This window comes from Crotalus tigris, unplaced genomic scaffold (genome assembly GCF_016545835.1).
Source record: "Crotalus tigris isolate CLP2741 ecotype Arizona unplaced genomic scaffold, ASM1654583v1 scf7180000017543.2237141, whole genome shotgun sequence".
Lineage (NCBI taxonomy): Eukaryota > Metazoa > Chordata > Lepidosauria > Squamata > Viperidae > Crotalus > Crotalus tigris.
In genome coordinates, this window is record NW_024096463.1 from 1,589,162 (window position 1) to 1,615,374 (window position 26,213).

The 26,213-nt window shown below is 42.7% G+C and overlaps 1 protein-coding gene across 6 annotated transcripts in view; it reads left to right on the plus strand.

Moving 5' to 3' along the window:
• CRTC1 (CREB regulated transcription coactivator 1) overlaps nt 1-26,213 on the plus strand; it is a 92,377-nt gene that overhangs the window by 36,979 nt on the left and 29,185 nt on the right. For all 6 annotated transcript variants that reach the window (XM_039320787.1, XM_039320864.1, XM_039320949.1 and 3 more), the window contains exons 2-3: nt 24,087-24,203; nt 24,987-25,124. In XM_039320787.1, the coding sequence (XP_039176721.1) occupies nt 24,087-24,203; nt 24,987-25,124 (255 nt within the window). The remainder of the gene's footprint in view (nt 1-24,086; nt 24,204-24,986; nt 25,125-26,213) is intronic.

The window sequence follows — 26,213 nt, forward strand, 5'->3', positions numbered from 1 at the left end:
AAAAAAAGGTTCTACAGTTGGATGTGGCCTTGCTTAGCTTAGCAACAGAAATTCTGGTCCCAATTGTCATAAACTGAGGACTATTTATATAGGTTTCAAACTGCTTCCAGACTTTTCCTCTGATTCATTTGTTAAGGTGCCCAATATGTGTCATGTAAACTAAAGTTGCAGGTAGGTTTCAAAAAGGAAGGATAGGCCCTACTGACCGAGTTCCTATTTTGTCTGAAAAGATACCCAGACAGCTCACTTTCCTTCTTTTATTGCAGCCTATTTGCAGCCAGTCTCAGCAGAGAAACCCTGCCTGGCTCTATTGTTCGAAAGCCTGACTACATAGAAAGCAGTTAATAGATTGACAGAACACATGGCTTTGCCCGCAGAAGTTAGTTTCTGGCATCCTTGGTTGAGATTGCCTCTGCCCTTGAGGATTTAGAAAACTCAGACTCATTCAGATTAAAAGTGCTACACAATTCATGAGGTGAATGTATACACCCTCTCAGGTTTAGTTTTTGGCGTCTCTCATGTGACAAGTCTCGAATAGCAGTAGCACTTAGACTTACATACTGCTTCATAGTGCTTTATAGCCCTCTCTAAGCGGTTTACAGAATTAGCATGTTGCCCCCAACAATCTGGGTCTTTATTTTATCGACGGAAGGCTGAGTCAACTTTGAGCCGGTCAGAATCAAATTGCTGCCTGTCAGCAGAGTTAGCCTGCAATTCTGCATTCTAAAAACTGCATCACCACGGCTTTTTATAATAAGACTTTTGCGTCAGAGACTTGAAGAATAGCTGTCAGTCAAGAGGAGACACAACTGGGCCAATGGTGTCAGTGAGCCAATTTGATAGACTCATAAAAAACAAACAGATATTGTGCTGTGTGTGTGAGAGACAGCTTTTGCCGTTTTCCTGTTCTACATGGTAAGAGCTAGGGTGGCGCAGTGGTTAGAATGTAATATTGCAAGCTAATTCTGCTGACTGCCAGCAGTTCGATTCTCAGTGGCTCAAGGTTGATTCAGCCTTCTATCCTTCCAAGGTTAATAAAATTGCCCTATATTGTTGGGGCAATATGCTGACTCTGTAACCTGCTTAGAGAGAGCTGTAAAGCACTATGAAGCGGTATGTAAGTCTAAGTGCTACTGCTTTAGGAATTCATGGGGAGTGGCCCAGTGTCAGTAGCATCTTATTTTTTATGTGCTGTCTGCCACCCAGTAATGAAATGATAGTCTGTGCATTCCTTCACCCCAACATTATTTACACATACTGCAGAGCTACTATACTCTAAAACAGCATGCTGGCTGGGGCATTCTGGGAGTTGAAGTCCACACACCTTACATCTGCCAAGGTTGAGAAACTCTGCTCTAAAAGAATATAAATATCCCTTGTTTGCTCATATCAGAACTATGCTCAGTTACATAAGTGCATATTTATTCTGCTAAAAATAAAAACGGGAGCAGAAAAGCTATTTTAATCTTGCTCAGCAGTGGGCATGTCTGCTTTTTTTGGTGTTGGATTTTCATTTTGAGTAATTTTGTTTGCTGAATAGATAATTTAGTTAAAAGGGTAGGTAAGTTGACTGAGCATAATGGTTGGAAATTGAGCTATGAATTATTAAATCTTCAGCTTGAATATCTCTTCTGCCGGATATTTCCTTGGTGACTACGCAAATCACAAACATTAGTTATTCCACTTGTAATAAGGGGATAATAATACTTTATAAGAAATTATGAAAATTACAGCCTTACATAAATGGAATGGCTTGAACACTCAAAAGTGTTATTTTCTATATAAAATTTACCCAATGAGACATATAGCAAAAAAAAAAAAAACTATATATCTGAGAATTATTTCTATACCTAGGTTTTTAAAATAAGTCTTGAATCATAACTTGCTATTCAAAAACTAAAAAACAAGCAGCTCCTACTTTACTCCTCATTGTAATTGTAATAAAATATAAGTTTGTTCATCTATTGTATGTCATAAATTATCACTGAATAATATTTTGAAGCCAGATGGCTAACTTCTTGTTCTCTACACTACAACTAATAACAGTACCAACTGAGATGCTGGAAATTCAACAAAAAGCTTATGTTCCAGACATTTTCTGCTGGGTAGAAATGATCTAAGATGTTATGCGAGGGAAGTAGTGATCAGTAGAAACAGCAGATGACCAGATACTTTGTAACAAACAAGCTATTTTTTCCTAATCAGAGAAATAGAATGACCAACGATTGGGCAAAAAAAAAAGCAGTGGGAGCAGAAACAACTTCTGACTTCCTGTCAACTTCCTTGTCAATCTTTCCTTCTCCTCCTCCTTCTTTCCTTTCCTTTGTAAGCGACTACTGACAGGTGGAGGAGAGAGCAAGGGATTGTGAGATTGGCTGGGAAATTGTCACAGAAGTTTGATAATGAATCACATGACTGCAGACTACACCTGAAGAAGATATTTCACTTCTCATCCAAGAAGCTTTATCGGTTCTGGAAGGATGATGGGGGCTATTGAAGAAATAGTTCTGACAGGATTGGGGGAGGTTGGAAGGATCATACTTCTTTGCAGTCATCTGGTCGGTAGCCCTCTCCCTGAGAGCTCTTGAGTGCAAATGGGGGTGGGATCTTCTTGGAACTGCTGAAAGGACTGCCTTGTAGGCAGCAGATAGGTGGTATCTTATCCCTCCCCCTCTGTTAACATAAATGGCCTATTTTACCCCTCTTTCAAGTCAATGGTCCTCTCTCTCTAGAACAATGGTGGCGAACCTATGGCACACGTGCCACAGGTGGCACCCAGAGCCCTCTCTGTGGGCACATGCACCGTTGCCCCCGCCCTGCCTCCCCCCACGGCCCCCTCCTCACCAGCAGCCCCCCTGGAGGAGTTGCCCCTGAGCGCGGCCCACATGGAGCAGGGCAGCCAAGGATATGGCAACCAGGCAGCAGGGACAAGACTCCGCCCTTGTGCCCCATTGTGTGCAGTTGATGCTGTGGACTGTGGGCTGAGGGCGTGGCTGCCATGGCGCTGCTGGCTGCCTGGGCAATATGCGGCGGGCCGTGGAGGTGGTGAATGGCCCTGCGGGTGAGCCGGGCAGGGGTGGGGGGGACAGGGCGGGGCCAATTTTTGGACACTCGGTCTCTAAAAGGTTTGCCATCACTGATCTAGAATGTAGCAACTCTTCTTCCATCGTCCCCACCATCTTGCCAGAACCGATGAAACTTCTTGGATGAGAAGCAAAACATCTTCTTCAAGGAAAAAACAATCCACTTGCTTTTTAAAAAAGCACCTTTGAGACACCTAATAAAGATATTTCCTGGCAACTGGGCTGGGTGGGGGTGGGCAGGCAATACAATTTCCAGCTAGCCCCACCTCATTTCTCCACTTGGGAGTTTGAGTCCCCCCTCTCCCGTTGTTCTAAACAATGTTAAGCCATCGGAGGCTCACTATGCCCATTTTTCTTTTCCAGAGTAAAAAAAAAATGGGGGGATTGCGTAACTGTAGTTAAAGGAAAAACATTACCGTAAACCAGACTTCTTTCTCCAAATCAAGGAGCACCAGATGTCCAGCCCTAGCAAAAGGGGCAGCCTTTGCGGCTCTGCTTGCCAGCTTTCCAGAGGCATCTGTTCTGCTTTAGAAAGCAGAATGTTTGAGTGGGTGGACCTTGGTCTGATACAAGGCAATTTTTCTTGTCTGCCCACGAGGTCCTCTTTAATGCCTTATCCTTAGCAGATCAGACAGGCGGTGCGGTGAGTAGATGAAAAGGACAGAGCCGTCCGTTTGTTTTGGGATGGGAAGTGCATCATAATTCCCCCATTAGGTTCAGGATTCAAGCGGCAGGATGGACTGTCAGCTGACTGACAGTCTGAATCTGCCCCTCCTGGCTTTCCTCAGTCTGTATTGATCTCTTCTTATTTTTAACCAGGTTGCATTAATAATATAAAAACAGTTTGAACGTCTCTCAATTTTTGCTTCAAATGGGTAGGAGGAGATATTTCATGTGCGATTCTTGGTGAAGTAGCTTGCGTGCAACAACTTTTATAACTTTTTTAAAAAAATACTGAGTTTCATAATCAAAGGACTTTTATGTAAAGTGAGACATCTAAAGCTACTGTACAGGTAGTGCTCGGCTTAACAACCCTAATGAGGAGCAAGATTTCTGTTGCTTAAGCAAGGCGGATGTTAAGTGAGTCGTGCCTGATTTTATGAACTTTCCCCCCCCCCACAATTATTAAGCAAACCACTGCAGCTCTTAAATGAATCGTTGTTATTAAGCAAATCTGGCTTCTCCCGTTGATTTTACTTTTCTGAAGCCATCTGGGAAGGTCACAAATAGTTTAGGGTCTCCAGCTTGAGCAGGAGGTTGGACTAGAAGACCTCTAAAATCCCTTCCAGAGCTTATTCTGTATTCTTTAAATCCTGGTCTGCAGACCAGCCCCAGTTTGTGGTATGGCAGAAACCAGGCCATGCAAACAAATGAAGCCCCATCTGCAGGATGCAAGCAGCATTTGAAACCACGCCCCCCCCTGTGGTCCACGGAAAAACCTCTCTCCATGGAACTGGTCCTTGGTGCCCAAAAGGTTGGGGGCCGCTTCTCTAAATGGCAATCACATCACCCCGGGATGCTACAACTGTCATATATGCTTGTTGCCAAGCACCCAAATTTTGATCATATGTAGGATCATCACAGTAGGATGCTGCGATGGTCATAGGTGTGAGGACTGGTTGTAAGTCACTTTTCCTCAGTGCCGTTTCACTCACTAAATGAATGGTTGTAAGTCGAGGTCTACCTATACCTAAGTGAAATACATTTCCCACTCACCTGATGGGACAAAGCATTTGCCTACCTGGCAATCATCTGCTGGTCGTAACAAGAGTCACCAAAGACACTCCCTAGGATAGGTGTTTGTTGCAAGAAGAAAATCAGGAATTAATGTAAAGTCAAGTCCATCTAATTTTTGTAAGTTCAGAAAGGAATTTGGCATTCTATTTTCCACCCCAAAATGGTTTTACCATTACATTTTGCTGATTATAAGATTGATTTGCTCAAATTCTGTTGAATAGGTCGTTACTGGACAAGGCAATGTTCTCAGAGTGATTAACAAAAACAAAACCCATAAAAGAGTGGAATAATTTGGAGTGGAAGAAATACAAATTAGGAAACAAAGAAAATAATGCATCCATCTGTGATAATGATTGCAGCAGAAAAGCATAGATTGGAGAAAGAATGTGACCTTTCAACAACATTTATCCACATACATTTTCTCATGTAACCCAAGAAAAGAAGGAATAAGTTAGTGGAATTGAAAGATGGAAAGAGCAGAAGCTGCTACAGTGCTCTATAATAGGGCTTTAACTAGATCTGGCATTTTCCACGTGTCCTTTTAGAAGCAGCATCTTTTAAGTTCAAGAGGACTGACTAATACGGCTTGCATATTAATGTCTGCATCATGAGAAGAACTGAATGAGAAGAACAGCTTAAAAACCAATGGAGATTTCTCTGGGTAAAATACTATACCTGAGTCCATAAGCTGTAGAGAAGTTAGTTGTCTCCCCCAAACTTTCGCTCTACAGGTAGTCCTCAACTTACTACCATAATTGAGCCCAACATGTATCTTGCTATGTGAGACAGTGGTTAAGTGAGTTTTGCCCCATTTTACAAACTTTCTTGCCACAGTTGTTAAGTGAATCACTACAGTGGTTACGGTAATCACACGGTTGTTAAGTGAATCTGGCTTCCCCATTGACTTTGCTTGTCAGAAGGTCGCCAAGGGTGATCACATGACCCTGGCACAGTGCAGCCATCACTGAGTCAGTTGCCAAGTGTCTGAATTTTGATCACATGACCATGGGGGATGTTGCAACAGTTGTAAGTGCGAAAAACGGTCCTAAGTCACTTTTTTCAGTACCGTTGTAACTTTGAACGATCACTAAGTAAATTGTTGTAAATTGAGGACTACCTACAGTAGTGGCCAAAATTGTGGAAACCTTTTGGGAAAAGTGTATTTTTGAGGTTTGATGGCTAATAACAACCACTTTTTTGGGGGGAGTAGTACCATAAAATTATATATCAATGGAAAGATAATTTAATCAAGAATGTAATGCAACAAAGTTTGTTCAATTATCTGTGCTGTAGTCTATGAAAGGTTATAGCCAAATAACCAGAAAAAGGAAGCACAACTTGCTTAGGTTGATATCAGGTAGCTTTCCTTCATCTGATTGTAGCCAATGAGCACGAGTGTTTAGAGAGCCAATCAGGTATCATCTTGTTTTGGCAATGAGCCAATCAGATCACAGTAGGATTCAGTTATTGATGTCATGTATTGAAGCTGAGAGGAAGACATTTGTCAGTGTGTGATGTGATCGCTATCCAGTTGGTTGGGATTTTTTTGTGTTCTTTCATTTAGTGAGCTTGTAAAACGTAATAAAATTAAAGTAATGGTGCAAAGAGTTGACTGCTTGCCCAGAAAGCGATGTAAAATAGTATTATTAAATGAACAAGGCTAAAGAAATTAGAAGAAAAATTGGTGAAAACTTAACCTAAGGTGGCATTTCTACTGTTCACTTTTCCCAAAAGGTTTCCACAATTTTGGCCACTACTGTATATTATACTAGTTTCAATTTTAGGTTCTCTGAAGATGGGGGGGGGCATGATATCTTTCCTATTATCTAATACTTAAGAGCTTGTTAAATGCAGGTGCCAAGAATGTAAGCTGAGGTCTTCGGCATGCAAATTGGGTCTCTCTCCATCTTATCATCCCTCGACTTCAGTGAAGTTGCGTGTTAAACATTATACCATCACAGCTGATGAACTGTGTTGACCGGAACTTTTTTTTAAAAAAATTTTTTTTAGTAATCTTCTGGCAAACACACTGAATTATTTTCTTCTACTTCTGCTAAATTCTATACTCTGCAGTACCCTATGGATAATAATAATGATGATGATGATGATGATGATGACGATGATGTTGGAAGGAACCTTGGAGGTCATCTAGTCCAACCCCCTGCTCAGGCAGGAAACCCTATATCATTTCGGACAAATGGCTGTCCAGTTTCTTCTTAAAAACTTCCAGTATTGGAGCATTCACCGCTTCTGGAGGCAGGTTGTTCCACTGGTTAATTGTTCTCACTGTCAGGAGGTTTCTCCTTAGTTCTAGGTTGCTTCTCTCTTTGGTTAGTTTCCACCCGTTGCTTCTTGTCCTGCCTTCAGGCACTTTGGAAAATAGCTTGACTCCCTCTTCTTTGTGGCAGCCCCTGAGATACTGGAACACTGCCATCATGTCCCCCCTCGTCCTTCTCTTCTTTAAACTAGATATACCCAATTCCAGCAACAGTTCTTATATGTTTTAGCCTCCAGTCCCCTAATCATCTTTGTTGCTCTTCTTTGCACTCTTTCTAGAGTCTAAACATATTTTTTACATCGTGATGACCAAAAATGGATGCAGTATTCCAAGTGTGGCCTTAACCAAGGCATTGTAAACTGGTATGAATACTTCACGTGATCTTGATTCTATCCCTCTGTTAATGCAGCCCAGCACTGTGTTGGCCTTTTTGGCAGCTGCAGCACACTGCTGGCTCATATTTAAGTGATTGTCCACTAGGACTCCGAGGTCCCTCTCACAGTTACTACTATTGAGGAAGGTACCCCCTATACTATACCTGTACATTTGGTTTTTCTTGCCTAAATGTAGAACCTTACTTTTATTATAAGTTTAATAAGTAAATTTTTTTGTTTTCCCTCTCTGTCCTTGGGCCAAATCCCTCAAGAGGAAAGAATGAAAAATATACCATCCATATTCCCTTCTCCCTTGCAAAATGTCTTCAGGTTATGTCCGACGGTATCATTTGTTCTAGCAGGGATCGGTAGAAAAGGATATTTGTCAGTGGACTTCAGAGTGATGATGGGTTTTTTTTTTTCCTTTCAAGTAATGAATGTTGCATTTTAGTTGATAGACTGTCCATCTGTAAATTGGTGCTTCATTTCCTTTCTTTCATTAGAGAGATTCCAGTCATTGCTATGACTACATCATTTTCTCCTCTTTAGAACAAAGGCAAGAATCTTGTTAAATGGCTTCCTCGGTCCCAGAGGCCCTTGATAGCGGCTTTTCATCCACAAATCTAGAAATGTGATCAGCAGTGAGGCTCTGGAATAGATTCTGAATTTCCAGAGTATAGGAACTATTCTTGAGAGACTTGGGCTATTACGTCCCATTCCTCCCTTCCTTTGTCCTCTCTACTTGGCTGTCTTCCATCTTCTGGAAGGGTTCTTGAAGCACTTCTTATGTCTTATTCAAGAATTTCAGACTCTGAACAGCTTACATTCCCCTACTCCATAAAGAAGGTTAATCATATGCATAACAACAACATCAATTTACACTTAACTGCTAAGAAACAATACCAGAATACATTAAAATAAAACTCCAAATATTAAGGAGAGACAAAAATTCATCGCATATCTAACTCTAGGGCCTCTTGAAAAGCCGGGTTTTAATAGTCTTTCTAAAGCCCAGCAGAGTTGGAGCTGTACAGATCTCAGAAGAAATACTGTTGAGTCTCTTAAACATTAGTATAATCTAAATTTTTTATGTCTGAGCTTCTCTTTCCAGTCTTTATAGTTTCTTTGTTATCCACGAGTTTTTTCCTCATTTGCTGGAATTGTGACCTAAATCTAAAAATCACGTTTGAACTTATCTTAGCCATGTGCAAATGAAATAAGATGCATAACTCAAAAAAGATTTTCTTTAGGTCACAAAGGTGCTTTTTTTTTTTTTTTTCAAAAGGCAGCTGGATTTTCTTGTTTTTCCTTGAAGACGTTTCGCTTCTCATCCATTCTCAGATGAGAAAGGAAACGGCTGCAAGGCAAACAAAGTCCAGTTGCCTCCAAGTACATGGATCAAATTTGTCACACATCTTTGGGAATTTTCAAGCCTATTATGAGCTTGGGGGAGCGTTCCATCCATTGAGGGGTAAGGCACTGCTTTACAATTGATTCAGAGAGTTTAATGTTATATTTAAAAACCTGCATGGCACAGCACCAGGATACATGTCCAGTCAGCTGATCTAGGGTCCCTTTCCTTTCAAGTATATGGGGTGTGGTCTGGATAGTAGCCCCCACTTTGTAAAACTCCCTCCAGACGTATAAATGACGGTGTTAAGTTAAACACATTAAATACGTATCCTTTCAGCCCAAGGTATCTAATAGATGTGCTTGATTTTCAGAGGGTACTTGGGGAAATATCTAAAACCTCTGGAAAAAAGATGAAAACATATATATATACATATACATATACACATACATACATACATACATACAAGCCCATAGTAGGGCTTACATTGTTGCAATAAGAACAGCAACATATAATTATTTTACTGCTCATAAGAAGTCTGCAAATTGCCAATCAGTAGTCCTTTTCAAGGTACAGGTATCCTCAAATTATGACCATAATTGAGCTGGTGCTTTGAATCCCAAATCATGATGGTTGTAAAGCAGGTCACCATGTGACCACACCTGATTTTACTATCCTTTTTGTGGGTATCATTAAGTGAATGCAACAATCGTAAAATGAACCCATTGTTCACCATGGGGCATTTTTCATTGGAAACCAGAAGTAAATGGTGGTTTCCAGCAAAAACATTGCCAATTGTGGTCATGTGACTGTGGGATGCCGCAAATGGCCATAACTGCAGACTGATTGCTGAATAACCAAACTGCAGTCCTGTGACCATGGGAGGAGTGGGTGGATGTTGGAAAATTGAATCCAGGTCATAAGAAATTTTGGAGGAGATCCGTTGTAACTTTGAACAGTTACTAAGCAACCGGATGGAAGTCAAGGATTGCTGTACCTGTAACCCAAAGTCTCTTAAGAAAGGAAAGGTATGAAATGTATCTCAAGGGATGCCATGAGGAATATTCTACACATCTGGAAATAAAATTGCTCAGATTCGTTCCAAGTTGGACTCTGGATAGGCAGATTCAAGCTAAAGTTGGCTAAAGTAGTGGCCTTAGTTGTATGGAGGTTGAGCCTGTGGACAAGGCAAGCAAGTGGATCAGGTTCCTGAGATTATTAGCCCTGTCACATGCATATAATATCCATGTCCTTCATGGTTGATGAAGACTGTCAGGAAGGTGCATCGTGAATGGGTTCTGCAGTGAAAAATTCACCCGTGTGTGAATTTTCATCCTTCTCACCTGTTCTGAAGGATGGAGTGATATATTCTCTTCTCAGGAAGCCATCTCTGCTGAACACCTAAATCTCGCAGTTCTGTCTAATGTGTATGTATATCAATCCATAGAGCAGTGATGGCGAATCTTTTAGAAACTAAGTGCCCAAAAACTGCCCCCGCCCGCAGGGCCAGCCACCGCCTCCACGACCCACTGCAGCAGATCGCCATGGCGGCCCAGCAGCGCCATGGTGGCCACGCCCTGTGCCCACGCCACGCATCATCTGCGTGTGATAGGCACGAGGGCGGAGTCTTGTTAAAGTCTGCCCGGCTGCTATGTCCTTGGCTGCGCTGCTCCACGTGGACTGTGCCCAGGGGCGACTCTCCTTTGGGGGGCTGCTGGTGAGGGGGTCGTGGGGAGAGGTGGGGCTGGGGTGAGGGCATGGTTGCCCACAGAGTGGATTCAGAGTGCCGCCTCTGGCATGCATGCCATAGGTTCGCCATCACTGCCATAGAATATGGCTGTAGTATTATTATTTATTCCTTTTATTGTTTTCTTTACTTTGCCCGTTTATTGGTATCATCCCCGAGTGAGGCACTGCCTTGATGTGTTTATGGGACTTGTGTGTTCTGAGGAAGATGGGAGCTGTGCCAAACATAAATTACAGGTAGCCCTTGACTTATGACCACAACTGAGACATGGAGACATGATCTGGAATTAAGGGGAATAGAGATCTCGCCCTTGTCATGGACAGATCATTTCCTATTGAGGCTGGACTTCAGAGCATCACTCCCCCATCGCAGGGAGAGGGAGCCGACTAGGTGGTTCCGCCCCAGGCGCCTAATGGACCCAGATCGGTTCCAGGAGGAGCTTGGGGAAATACCTGACTCCCTTGTCCACAACTCGTCTGGGTCCCTGGTTGCGGCCTGGAATGAGGCGGCGTCCGGGGCCCTGGATCGAATTGCGCCTTTGCGACCTCTCTGTGGTGGTGGTCCCCGGAGGGCGCCTTGGTTTACTGAGGAGCTCCGGGAGATGAAGCGCCACAAGAGACGTCTAGAGCGACGTTGGAGGGCCAGTAACTCTGAATCTGACCGATCACTATTAAGAGCCTATCTTAGGACTTATTTAGTGGCGATAAGGGCGGCAAAGTGTGTTCACTTTTCCGCACTTATTGCGTCCGCAGAATCTCGCCCGGCCGCCTTCTTTAGGGTGACCCGCTCCCTTCTTAAAGTGGAGGAGGCGGAGGAACCCTTGCAGGGGAGAGCTGAGGAGTTTGTTCAGTTTCTTTCGGACAAAATCGCTCAGATTCAGAGAGACCTAGACTCCGACTGGGCAGTGCCAGCCGAGTTGCCAGGGGCTGGTCTTAGTCATGTTATCTGGAGCGAGTTTGAGCCTGTGACCCCTGATGAAGTGGACAAGGCCGTGAGGGCAATGAATGCCGCCACCTGTTTATTGGACCCGTGCCCCTCCTGGCTGGTTTCTGCCAGTAGGGAGGTGACACGAGGCTGGCTCCAGGCGATAATCAACGCCTCCTTGATGGAGGGGTCTTTCCCGCAACCTTTAAAGGAAGCGGTGGTGAGGCCCCTCCTCAAGAAGCCTTCCCTGGACCCAGCTGTTTTGAAGAACTTTCGTCCCGTCTCCAACCTCCCCTTTGTGGGGAAGGTTGTAGAGAAGGTGGTGGCGTCTCAACTCTTGCGATCCTTGAATGAAACCAATTATCTGGACCCTTTTCAATCTGGTTTCAGGCCCGGCTACAGCACTGAGACTGCTTTGGTCGCACTGACCGATGACCTCTGGCGAGCCCGGGATAGGGGTTATTCCTCTATCCTGGTGCTTCTTGACCTCTCAGCGGCTTTCGATACCATCGACCATGGTATCCTTCTGCGTCGTCTCGGAGAGGTGGGGGTGGGCGGCACTGTATTGCGGTGGTTCTCCTCCTACCTCTCTGACAGGTCGCAGTCGGTGTTGGCGGGCGGACAGAGATCGACCCCTAGGCGCCTCGATCATGGGGTGCCTCAGGGCTCGGTCCTGTCCCCCCTCCTTTTTAACATCTACATGAAACCGCTGGGTGAGATCATTCGGCGACACGGGGTGAGGTATCATCAGTACGCGGATGATACCCAATTATATATCTCCACCCCGTGTCCTTTCAGTGAAGCGGTCGATGTGATGGGCCGGTGCCTGGAAGATGTGAGGGTCTGGATGGGGGTGAACAGGCTTAGACTCAACCCTGACAAGACCGAGTGGTTCTGGGTCTTGCCTCCCAAAGGCCAACTGGATGGTCCATCTTTAGTCCTGGGGGGGGGGCAAATTTACCTCCCTCAGTGCAGGCACGCAACTTGGGTGTCCTCATGGACTCACAGCTAAATCTGGAACAACATCTATCGGCTGTGGCCAGGGGGACTTTTGCACAGGTTCACCTAGTGCACTAGTTGCGGCCTTATTTGGACCAGGAGGCTTTACTCACAGTCACTCATGCCCTCGTCACCTCAAGACTGGATTACTGTAACGCGCTCTACATGGGGCTACCCTTGAAGAGCGTTCGGAGGCTGCAGTTGGTTCAGAACGCAGCCGCTAGAGCGATTGTGGGCGCGCCAAGGTACGCCCACGTGTCACTTATCCTCCGCGAGCTGCACTGGCTTCCTGTGGGTCTCCGGATGCAATTCAAGGTGTTGGTTGTCACCTTTAAAGCCCTTCATGGCATAAGGCCAGGTTACTTACAGGACCGCATTCTGCCGCACAGCTCCCAGAGACTGGTGAGGTCCCATAGATTGGGCCTCCTTCGGGTCCCGTCGGCCAGACAATGTCGGCTGGCGGGCCCTCAGGGAAGGGCCTTTTCTGTGATGGCTCCGACCTGGTGGAATCAACTTCCCCCCGAGGTTCGAACTACTCCCACCCTGCCGGCCTTTAAGGAGGCCGTTAAAACTCTCCTGTTCCGGCAGGCCTGGGGGGCCGGGAAATGATCGGACTCGCGGTATGACTGTTTTATTTTATTGTTTTATCATTGTTTTAACTTTGTACGCCGCCCTGACTCCTTTGGGATTGGGTGGCATATAAATATTTGAAAATAAATAAATAAATAAACTGAGCCCAAAATGGCTTTTGCTAAGCAAGACAGTTGTTTAAGTGAGTTTTGCCCCATTTTACAACCTTTCTTGCCACAGTTGTTAAGTTAGTAACATGGTTGTTAAGTGAATCTAGCTTCCCCACTGGCTTTACTTGTGAGAAGGTCGCAAAAGGTGATCACACGACTCTGGGGATACTACAACTGTCATAAATACGAGTCAGTTGTCAAGTGGCTGAATTTTGATCAGGTGACCCTGGGGATGCTGCAACCGTCGTGTCAACAATGGCCATCGGTCACTTTTTTCAGTGCTGTTGTAACCTTGAATGGTCACTAAATGAACTGTTGTAAGTCAAGACTGCCTGTATTTATATCACCTCAATTGTTGCCTGGGGTTAACAAGGACCACACTAGATGTTTTTAGTATTATTTTCTCTGTTGCCTTGCAAGTACAGTGAGTGCTTTTGTACCGGAGATAAATTCCTTGTGTGTCTAATCACCCTTGGCCAAATAAATAAAATATTAAAGTCGGTGACATCTGTTGGGACTGGGTTAGCATAGCGCTATTTGCTTGGTCCTACTTCTGAACCACCTGCAAGAGTTGGGAAGGAGGTTTACTGTGTCTCTGCTCGGATCTCTTTGCACTGTTGGACTTTCAGGACTCAACTGTTTTTCACACTCCTGATAAGATAGGGTAGGGTAGGATGGGATAGGATGAGATAAGATAACCATTATTATCAATTTTTTACCGTGGGCAGAACGGCACACATCAAAAAATGAAATTTAGTTGCTCGCTCTCAAGTGAAACATATACATGACACACACCTAAAACATACTATGTACAACATATGTACAGACCCACATCCCTACATATACATAGCAAATAAATATTAAACACTGTCCATCTTGACTATATAACGGAAGGAGGAAGCTGTATGATCAAAAGCTGTAGGGTGCCATTTTGTGAAGCTCTCTGGCTACATGACGCGAGGTAGCCTCCGTGTGCAGATGATATGCCAGTGGTGGTGAATCTATGGCATGCATGCCAGAGGCGGCACTCGGAGCCCTCTCTGTGGGCACGCGTGCCGTCACCCCAGCCCTGCCTCCTCCTGTGGCCCCCTCCTCACCAGCAGCCTCCCAGGAGGAGAATTGCCCCCAGGTGCAACCCACATGGAGCAGAGCAGCCAAGGACATAGCTGGGCAGCAGGGACACGACTCGCCCTCGCACCCCATAGCGTGCAGATGATGCTACGGGGTGTGGGCGGAGGGCATGGCTGCCATGGTGCTGCAGGGCGGCCTGGGTGATCTGCTATGGGCCATGGAGGCGGTGAGTGTCCCTGCAGGTGGGTGAGGCAGGGGGCAGGTGGGAGGCGGAGCAGGCAGGGTGGGAGGCGGAGCGGGGGTGGGGGGCGGTCTCTAAAAGGTTCGCCATCACTGTGATATGCAGTTATTGGATCTTAGCCCCTGATCAGCAGATAACAATATTATTCACTTAACAGGTAGTCCTCGACTTAAAAGAGTTCATTTAGTGACTGTTCAAAGTTATAACGGCACTGAAAAAAAAGTAACTGCCCATTTTTCACAGTTCCAATCTTTGTAGCATCCCGGGAATCATGTGACCAAAAATTCAGGTGCTTGGCGACCGGTTCATACTTAACGACCGTTGCTGTGTTCCGAGGGGGTCACGCGATTCCCTTTTGCGACCTTCTGACAAGCAAAGTTAATGGGAGAACCAGATTCAGGTAATAACCAAGTTGCTAATTTATCGGCTGCAGTGATTCACTTAACAAACGTGGCAAGAAAAGTCGTAAAATGACTTAACCTGTCTCACTTAGCCATAGACAGTTTGGGCTCAATTGCGATTGTAAGTTGAAGACTGACTGTATTCTGGTGCACGAAGGCTGTTGAAGAGTCTGTTGTTAGGCTGTGTAATCTTTGTGTTACTTCATTAATATGGGTTCTTAATATTTTTGTGGCGATTATTTTCTCACTTTGTTGTTTTAAATTCATTTATTATTTTCTGCTGTTGTGATCGAGGTGGCTTATAAATCAAGTCAATAAATCACTCAGTTCTTAGAATGGTCTAATCGATAGAATCTACACTAGGTGTTCAACTTGTGATTTTTGTTATCACTCTTTGTTTTTGTTTGTTTGTATGCTATCCAAAGTCTTTGGGGATTTGGGTGGATTATAGAGATTGCTAATAAGTAAACAACCAAGCAAGCTTCCTTTACTTTACTGGATCAAAGATTCATCTAAGCCAGGGGTCTTCAAACTTTGCCCTTTTATGACTTGTGGACTTCCACTCCCAGAATTCCTCAGCCAGGCACATGTGCCTGGCTGAGGAATTCTGGGAGTGGAAGTCCACAAGTCATAAAAGGGCAAAGTTTGAAGACCCCTGATCTAATCCCATCCTTGCATGAATTTTAAATGATTTTTTTTTAAAAAAAATAAGTGCAATTATCTGAGGCACACAGCAGTAACATCAGGCAAAATTGGATTTTGGGACCTACTAAAACACCCAAATCTCTGCAGTCAAGGTTGGGTGAAGTTAGAGATTTCCACCCCGAGGCAAAAGCTAAAACCAGAACCATGGATAGCTCCAAGCCAGCCTCTGCCCTTGAAATTCTCTTTTCCTACATCAATAGGAGAAAATATCTCCACTAAAACCAATTGGAGCTTTAATTAGACAGCCATAACCGTAGCATAATGAGCTTCGTTCTCTCTGGGGGAGTTACATGGATCGTTAAAAAACCTTCTCTTGACTCTGCATTCTCAAATTTCTGTTCAGACCAAAGAGATGGAGGTTGTCTTAGGGCAGGGGTTCTCAACCTTGGCAACTTTAAGACTTGTGGACTTCAACTCCCAGAATTCCTCAGCCAGCAAAGCTGGCTGAGGAATTCTGGGAATTGAAGTCCACAAGTCTTAAAGGTGCCAAGGTTGAGAACCCCTGTCTTAGGGTTTCTAGGTAGAACTGCAAGATTTAGTTTTCTGCCCAGGAAGATGCAGAACAAGGGGTGGATTATATTCTCCTCTGAGCCACCACCTGCGTCCTGTGCATCATGAATGGTCTGATGGTTCATGGGAAGGAAAACGCTGCCTTTCAAGCAGGTGTTCTACCTGTCAGCAGCTGCTCTTTTTTAAAAATAATTTTTATTACCATTTTCCTTTATACAACTCTAATACATATTCAGCAGACTGTGTCATTTTTATATACTCCAGATCAACATTCTATACAATATATACACTATGTACATTCAATATCTAACCCACAATGGCCTTATGTATATTTCCAATTTTTGTTTCTATTGTCTATCCAAGTATACCATTTTTCCCAAACAGCATAAAATTCCGAATCATCTTTTTCTTTTAATTCTAAAGCGAGTTTATCCATTTCGGCACATTCATATATCTTCTGAATGATCAATCCCTCTGGTGGTATATTGTGTTCTTTCCAGTATTGCGCGAACGCAATTCTTGCCGCAGTTAATTTATGTAGAATCAAATATCTTATTTTCCTGTCAAATTTCTTTTTACGTATTCCCAGGAGAAATGTTTCCAGGTTTAGTTCTATTTGACATTTTGTTAGCTCTTGTAGCCACCCTTGTATCTTAGTCCAATATTTTTACGCTTCAGGGCACAGCCACCAAGCATGAAAGAAGGTACCTTGACGATGGTTACATTTCCAACATTTTGGGCTTTGGTTCAGATACATTTTCGCCAATCTTGCTGGGGCTAGGTGCCAACGGTATAACATTTTATACTGATTTTCCTTATATGCAGCGGATTTTGTTATTTTGTAATTTTTGTTCCAAATTCTTTCCCAATCTTCTAATTCTACATTGTGCCCTATGTTTTTTGCCCATGCAATCATCGGTTCTGTCACCATCTCCTCTACTCTATCAGATTCTAATAAATAGTTATATATTTTGGATACTAATTTTCCTTCAGGGCCTATCAATAGTTTGTCTAGTTGTTTTAGTTCCGTGTCAATTCCATTCTCTTTCACATCTTTCTTGTATCTAGAGTGCAGTTGTAAATATGGCCACCAATCGATAGTTATTCCCTGTTCTTTTAATAACTGACTATTTTTGAGCTTCCCCTGTTTATCTAACATTTCTGAGTATCTGGGCATTTTGCTTATATCTAACGTGTTAGGGTGGATCATTGCCTCCATGATGGACAGCCAACCAGGAATTTTCCTATAGTATTTTTTCCTTATATCATCCCAGGTTTGTAACAGTGCATCTCTTATTTTATGTCTATAGAAGTATGAGTGTGTCCTATTTCCTTTATCCCACATGAAAGCATGCCACCCGTTCAGTAAATCGTGCCCTTCCAGTGTTAAGATTCTTCTTTTCTTTAAGTTAACCCAATCTCTTATCCAAACCAGAGTTGCTGCTTTGTAATAGAGTTCCCACGCTGGGAGTCCAAAGTCACCCCTACTTTTGTTGTCTTGGAGAGAGACAACTGCTGCTTTTTTTTTTTTTTTTTTGAAAGGGAGGTTTTATATATTTTCATGCAGGATAAAGTGATAATTAAAATGTCTGCCTTAAAATGCAGACAATTTTGCTGCATCCCTTACACTAAACTAGGAGATGAAAAGTTGAGGCATCTAGGTTGAAATGCTTTTATTTTATTTTATTGACCCTATGCAATATAATGTTATTAAAATGAGGGCAGAGGCTAGGTCCTATCTACCTATAGGTGAAATATATTTTCAGGTATTTGGTTCTCTCTCTAACTAGTGGGACTGTGTATGTGTAAAAGAAAGTGTGTGTGTGTAAAAGAAAGTAATATCAGTTGTATAACCAATAACTGTTACAATAAAATAGTTCAGTGGTGGCGAACCTATGGCACGTGTGCCGGAGATGGCACGCAGAGCCCTCTCTGTAGGCACGTGTGCTGTCACCCCAGCCCCGCCTTCCCCCCACAGCCACTCCTCACCAGCAGCCCCCCAGAGGAGAGTTGCCCCCGGCATGGCCCGCGCAGAGCAACGCACCCAAGGATATGGCAGCCAGGCAGCATAGACAAGACTCTGCCCTACATCCCATCACATGCAGATGATGCTGTGGGGTGCGGGCAGACGGCGTGGCCACCATGGCGCTGCAGGGCTGCCTGTGTGATCTGCTGCAGCGGGCTGTGGAGGCAGTAGGTGGCCCTGCAGGTGGGTGGGATGGAGGCCGGAGTGGGGGCGGGGGGGGGGGCGTTTTTGGGCACTTGGTGTCTAAAAGGTTCGCCATCAATAAAATAGTTGTTAAAAGCTTTGAGGAAGGGAGTCCTTTATGTTTATAATGCTTCCAAACCAGACAATACATTATGACAGGATGCTCTTGATTGTCCTCTGTAGAAAGTGATAAGGACAGGGCAAGGAAGTTGTGCTTTTCTCACGTGACGCAGAAAATCCAGGCACCGCTGTGCCTGTTGAGCGACCAAGTTAGCCTACTTGTTACCTGCACATCCAGAAACTTGATGCTGCTAGCCACCTCTACAGGTGAATCATTAATACACAGCTGTGTGGCTGTGCCTGCCTTTTCTGAAATTGACAATGATCATTTTAGTTTTTCCTATGTTTAAAAGGAGGCTGCTGTTACACAGTTCACCAAACCCTCTATTTCAGTGATGGCGAACCTTTTAGAGCAGTGTTTCTCAACCTTGACAATTTTAAGGCATTTGGACTTCAACTCCCAGAGTTCCACAGCCAGCATTGCTGGCTGTGGAATTCTGGGAGTTGAAGTCCACATGCCTTAAAATTGTCAAGGTTGAGAAACACTGTTTTAGAGACTGAGTGCCCAAAACCTGTAGAGCGATTTGGAGAGTAAGCAAACTGAAAATGTCCTTTATCAGCCTCTCAAAACATTTCATAATGATGGATGTAAGTGCAACTGTGGTCATCATTGAGGCCCGTAATTGTAGTCTTTTTTGGCACTAGCAAAATAAAGGCCATCTTAAAACACAATGGGACCGCTGCCTGCTGCAGTGAAAGATTGAAAATATCTGTAAGAACACAAGCCAACTTGTCTGCACATTCCCTAAGGACATGGCCAGGGATATTATCTGGGCCTGCTGCTTTCTGAATGTTAACCTTGCTGGTGAATGTTAACCTGCTGTTTTCTGAATGTTAAAGAACAGAAAGTAGTGGAATTATTTGAAATCAAAGCTAGTGGAATTATTTGAAATCAAAGCAACATTGTTTTCCCATCCTCCTCCTGCTCTTACCGTTCTAAAGACTCATTAAAAGCAAATTTATCTTGGCTTTTAAGAAGCACTGCAATAGGTCTATGGGACCTTTAAATTCACGTTGAATTTTGAAAAAAATCTAAATTTTTGAAAGACGGTTCTCAATATCATAATCCTAAACACCCCCCTTTTTAAAAAAAACAAAACCCCACATTTTTTGGGTGAAGAGTTGCATAGTAAGAGTGAGATAAGGGGTTTTTTGGTACAAGACAGGAGAAGCTTAGCAACCACAGCTGTGTCTATTACAAGGCACCAGCATCAAGAGGCAGTTTTTGCTTATTACCAGCTGGGTGCTGTTAAGGAGGGAAGTTTCTTTTCTCGAGGCTTCTGAGATACGATGCGCACTATGTGCATGTTTTCTAGGATTAAAGTTAAAAGAAAACCTAAAAAAGAGATGTGTTGTTCTCCCATGAGGTTCTAGAGCAGGGGTAGGGAACCTCGGCTCTTTTATGACTCGTGGACTTCAACTCCCAGAATTCCTGAGCCAGCCATGCTGAGGGGAAAGGGAGAGGTTTCCAAACTGAGCCATGCTGGCTCAGGAATTCTGGGAGTTGAAGTCCACGAGTCATAAAAGAGCCAAGGTTGCCTACCCCTGTTCTAGAGGTATGAATATGATTCTCCCAGGATCTGTAGGATGATGATACTTTCTTGACAATATGCCTTTTGAGCGGCGCAGGCAAGTACGGTAACTTTACAATCTATGGACTTCAACTCTCAAAATTCCTGAACCAGTCATGCTTTGTCAGGAATTCTGGGAATTGAAGTCCACAGTTGCCTACCCCAACTTTTGGGACTCACCCACTGCCTTCATCCCCCCAAATAATGTTGCAATCCCTCCCCAGCCAGTCAGCAGGACTTCCAAAAACTCAGTTGGTTTATTCTGGGTTTAAAACAAAATGCATTCTACATTTCTGGCACATCCCTAATGCAAAGCCCGTGTGTTGCAGTATGGATTTGAACTACTGCAGGCAACAGTCCAGGTGGGTGTAGTTCAGCTTTGAGTCAGTGATCAGATTGAGCTTTTTCACCCATTTCCCCACTTTCCAACTCTAAACATCTCTCTGGTTTGCTTGTTTGTTTAAAGAATTTGCATGGCTGCCCAACTTGAACAGTGTGAGTCTGGGCAGCTTACAAGAAACACCCAGGAGTGTTTGAAGGATTATTTTGCTCTAAATATGTATAAGGGGACTTCAATGTCAATGGTATGGGATGCAGGTAAAGCATTCATGCGTGGGATTTTGATAAAAATGAATAATTTTTATAGGCAAAAGCAGACTCAGAAACGTATAGAACTGGAAGATGAAATTAAATTAAAAGAAAAGTCTTTGATTTTAAATCCTTCAGATGAAAGGACTAAGGAATCTATAAAGTTGTTAAGAACACAATTTAATATGTTGATGGTGGATCAATCCGCAACTAACTTATTGTTTATGAAACAAAATACATTTTGTAATGCTAATAAACCAGGGAGATGGTTGGCCTATCAATTAAGAAAGAAACAGAGACAGAGAATGATAGATAAAATAAATTATAAGGGTAAATTAGTGTTTCAAAAGGAATTGATTAAGAAATCTTTTTTAGATTATTATCAAAAATTATATAAATCTACTAATGTGCAAATCTTAGATATAAATAAATATTTAAGTGAGGCCAGCTTTCCCAAATTGACAGAGGACCAGAAACATGAAATTAATGGTTTAATTACTAATGAGGAAATTGCGACAGCAATCAAACAATTGAAACCAGGGAAAGCACCGGGTACGGATGGGTTGACATCTGTTTATTATAAAGCTTTAATGGAAGAGATGATTCAACCATTAGGTGATCTTTTTAATGATATTTTACAGGGTTCAGAGATTCCTCCCTCATGGCGTAGTGCTTTTATATCTTTGATTCCAAAAGAGGATCAAGATCTTACTTTACCAAAGAATTATAGACCTATATCTCTTTTAAATGTTGACTATAAGATATTTGCAAAAATTTTAGCAAATAGGTTTATGAGAGTCGTGCATCATCTTGTGCATAAAGACCAATCTGGGTTTATAACTGGTAGGTACATGAAAAATAACGTTAGACAAATCATTAACTTATTAGAATATCTAGATAAGAACAATCAAGTTCCTGCAGGGCTGATATTTTTAGATGCTGAAAAAGCTTTTGATCAACTGAATTGGCATTTTATGTTAAGAGTAATTGAAGAGATGAATTTTGGTGAACAGATATTACAAGCTCTTACGGTAATATACCAAAAACAAACGGCACAACTTATTGTTAATGGAGGTTTGTCAGAGGTTTTTACAATAGAGAAGGGTACTAGGCAGGGATGTCCATTATCACCGTTGTTGTTTGTTTTAACACTGGAAATATTGCTGATTAAAATTCGAGAGTCGCAGGAAATAAAAGGAATAGAAGTTAACAAAAAAGAATATAAGTTAAGAGCTTTTGCGGACGACCTGGTGGTTACTTTGTTGCGACCTTCTCACTCTGTTGTAAAGTTATTACAGTTGACTTATCATTATGGTCTGGTTTCGGGTTTTAAGATTAATGTTAATAAGACTAAAATTCTACCTAAAAATATGACTATTCAGGAGAAGCAGATTTTGGCTAACCTGACGCGTTTTGAAATTGTTAATAAGGTAAAATATTTGGGGTGATGTTATCTGTTTCTAATGCAAAATTGTTTAAAAATAACTATGAAAGGTTGTGGGCTAGTGTACAGAAAGACTTGAGGAATTGGGAGAAGTTGCAATTATCTCTCATGGGAAGAATTGCAGTGATAAAAATGAATATTCTACCCAAGTTTCTTTTTTTGTTTCAAATGTTACCGATTTTGAAGAACGAGATTAATTTAAGTGAATGGCAGAAAGGTATCAATAAATTCATTTGGGCAGGGAAAAAGCCCAGGGTTAAGTTTAAAATCATGCAAGACTTCCGTGAGAGAGGTGGACTCAAGGTACCGAATTTGAAATTATACTATGATGCGGTGGTTTTAACATTAATCAGTGATTGGGTAAATTTAACAAATCTTGAGATACTCCATTTGGAGGGATGGGATTTACTTTTTGGTTGGCATGCCTATTTAATATTTAATAAAAAAGTGGATCGGGCTTTTAAATCTCATATTATAAGAATTTCTTTACTTAGGGTTTGGAGAAAATATTATAAAAGTGATTTCAAAGTACCATTATGGGCTATACCTTGGCATGCGATAGAAGGAATAAAAAGAGGTGTTAAAATGGACACGGTGTCTTACACACAATTACTTAGATGGGATGGACAAAATTGGCAGTTAAAATTACTGGAAGAGTTAGTACATGAAAATATTACTTATTCTTGGTTTCAATACAGGCAATTAGTAGACAGATGGAAGATGGATCGTAAGGTGGGTTTTCTCAGAGAAGATGAAAATTTTATTAAGCAAGTGAAGGATCAGAGACAAACTCATATTAAGAGAATTTATGGGGTTCTAGTGGAATTGGACTCACAAACGGAATTAATTAAAGATTGTATGATTAGATGGGCGCAGAATTTTGGTGAACCAGTCCTATTGGATACCTGGGAAACCATTTGGGTGAGAAATGTTAAATTTACACAAGCACAGAATTTAAGGGAGAATTTCTACAAAATGTTTTATAGATGGCACCTTGATCCACAAAAAATGTCTTTTATGTACCCTGACCTACAGCCTAAATGTTGGAGATGTGGCTGTATGGATGCCACCTATTATCACATTTGGTGGTCGTGCAGAGATATAAAAGCCTTTTGGATTAAGATATGGTGGAATATTCAGAGAATTTTTAGAAGGAGGGTAAAATTTACTCCACAATTATTTTTGCTAGGTTTAGTTACTGATTGTGATACAAAGGAGGTTATATTGATGTTAAATTTGATCACAGCGGCAAGGCTGTTAGTTGGACAATATTGGAAGAAGGAATCTTTGCCTACTTTGCAGGAATGGTTCCTTAAAGTGTCTTATTTGGCGGAAATGGCAAAGATTTCGGCTTTCTTAAAAGAACAATCGCAAGAGAAATTTCTTGCTGTTTGGGATAAATGGATAAAGTTTATACAATTTAAATTGGATATAAAAAATATCATTTAGCTTTTTTATAACTTTTATTTTTATATATATACATATATCTTAGTGTTATATTCTCTTTTTTTATATAACTTTTTAAATTCTTTTTTAACTAAGCCTATATTCTGCTCTGGGAAGCTCCGGGGGGGGGGAGGGAGTGGGTGTTTTGGGGGGGGGTGGGGAAGGGTTGTTTTGTTTTGTTATGGTTAGTTTTTTGTTTATGTTGTTCTTGTATTGTTATTTTTTTTTTCTGTAAAAATTTATAAAAATTTTCAATAATAAAAAAAAAGAAACAGCCAATGAGCAATAAACCTTAATAAACTGCCTTATTCCAAGTCTGTCCATTAGTATCTGTAGCCTTAACCTGTCAGTCGGTAATAGCTGTATCTCTGGCAGCCTGGGATTGAACCTGAACCTTGTTCAATCTGCACATTCATTATGCTCAGCACTAAAGTCGGACCATCTCCATCTACTGGAAATTTCACAGGAAGCTTTCAGTTATCTCTTCCTAATTAGCACCAGAATACTCCTTTTCTCTCACTTAACCTCTCCATCTTTTGTTTTCTAGTTACAGCTACAGAAAACCCAGTATTTGCAGTTGGGGCAGAGCCGTGGCCAGTACTATGGAGGATCCTTGCCAAATGTCAATCAGATTGGCAGCAGTGCGATGGACATGTCCTTCCAGGTGACTTTTACCAGCTCTGCTGAGATGGGGAACAGTAGAAAACCAGTGTCTGTGTCTTGTGCCAAAAGTTAAACGTGTCCGTATAAATCCCAGGTAGTTTTTGACTTAACCCAAAATCTCTGTTGCTCAATGAGACAGTTGCTAAGTCAGTTTTGCTTCATTTTACCACCACTTTTCTTGCCATGGATGTTAAGTGACACACTCCAGTTGTTAAGTGAGCAACGCTAAGTCAATCTGGCTTCCCCATTGACTTGGCTTGTCAGAAAGTTGCAAAAAGTGATCACATGATTCTGGGACACTGCAACTGTTGTAAACATGAGTCAGTTGCCAAGCATCTGAATTTTCATTACATGACCCTGGGGGTGCTGCAATGATCGTACTTTACAAGTATGAAAAACTGTTACAAGTCATTTTTTTCAGTGTCATTATAACTTCAAACAGTAAGTGAACTGTTGTAAGTTGGGGACTACCTGTAGGTGCGTTTGAATATTAAATCTTTTAGAGCAGGGGTCTTCAAACTTGGCCCTTTTACGACTTGTGGACTTCAACTCCCAGAATTCCTCAGCCAGGCACGCTGGCTGAGGAATTCTGGGAGTTGAAGCCCACAAGTCGTAAAAGGGCCAAGTTTGAAGACCCCTGTTTTAGAGGTTTCACACTCTTTTTACAATGCCAATTTCCCCAGAGATGAGATAGTCACATGATTTATCTCCCTCCAGCAGCTTGATCCTATGGTGGGACATCCAGTAGATTGCGTTTTAAGCTTTTTCTCTGTCTTTTCTTCAGACTCCCTTTCAGCCATCTGGGTTGGACACCAGTAGGACAACTCGACATCATGGATTGGTAGACAGGGTATATCGTGACAGGAATCGCCTTGGCTCACCACATCGGCGCCCTCTCTCTGTGGATAAGCATGGAAGACAGATATCCTTTGATTTGATAAGTGGCATGAGTAGGATGGGGTGAGCTGGAATAATTCTTAGATCTTTTATTAGACGAGCAAGGGTTGAACAATAGCGATGGCAAAACACTTTTTCTTCTCTTTAAAATGGAGTGATTAAATTAAGTTGGGGAGGACAAAGTTTCAAAACAACTCCTAGGCTAATCAGCATGAATTTCAAGGCACTTTGTCTTTTAATCAGTATTTTGTGCTTTTAGTGGACATATAAATAGAGCCTATTGGCTTTGCTCTAGCTCAGTGGTGGCAAACCTGTGGCACGTGTGCCAGAGGTGGCACTCAGAGCCCTCTCTATTGGCACGCATGCCACTGCCGCCAGCAGCAGGTCCATCAGGCCGCCACTGCTGCCTGGAGCAGGAGCCCCACCCAGCACAGGAGCCCCACCCAGCACAAAGGAGGCAAAGCGGCCGACTAGCAAGCTCGAGTAGAGATGGTAGAGCAGAGCTCACCAACCATTGTTGATTGGTGGACTGGAAGAAAAGGGAGGGGGAAGCATTTTACATCCGTGTATGGGTGCACGGGGCTGTGAGCATGCACGCGCTGCAAATGGGACGGGGCTAGTGCCTGTGATACTAGCCCTGCCTCATTCTTGCATGGTGCAGTGCCTTGTATCTGTACTTCGCAACGCAGCAGCAGCCATTTTTGCGCCTTGCAGCACGGTGGCCCATTTTTGCGCCCCCGGGTTTTGCGTGCCAGAGGCAGCACTCAGGGGCGCTGCCCTGCCTCCCCCCCCTGAGTGCACCACAATGCTGGTGCGGCCCTGGCATTTTGCAATAAATAAGTGGGTTTTGAGTTGCGGTTTGTGCACTCGGTCTCTAAAAGGTTTGCCATCACTGCTCTAGCTGATTCCGCAGTGTTGGTCCCATGATTACTTCAGTTTGGTTATATATCATTGTTTTATGTGATCCTGAGTGGTTGGGAACACTAAGAGAATACAGCAGACCTGGAAAAATAATGGCATCATATTAACAACAATCATTATTTCTTTCCAAAAGAAGAGAACAAATAGGGCAAAAAGTGTGGGGGGTTTTGAAAAAAATTTCTTGAGGGAAAGA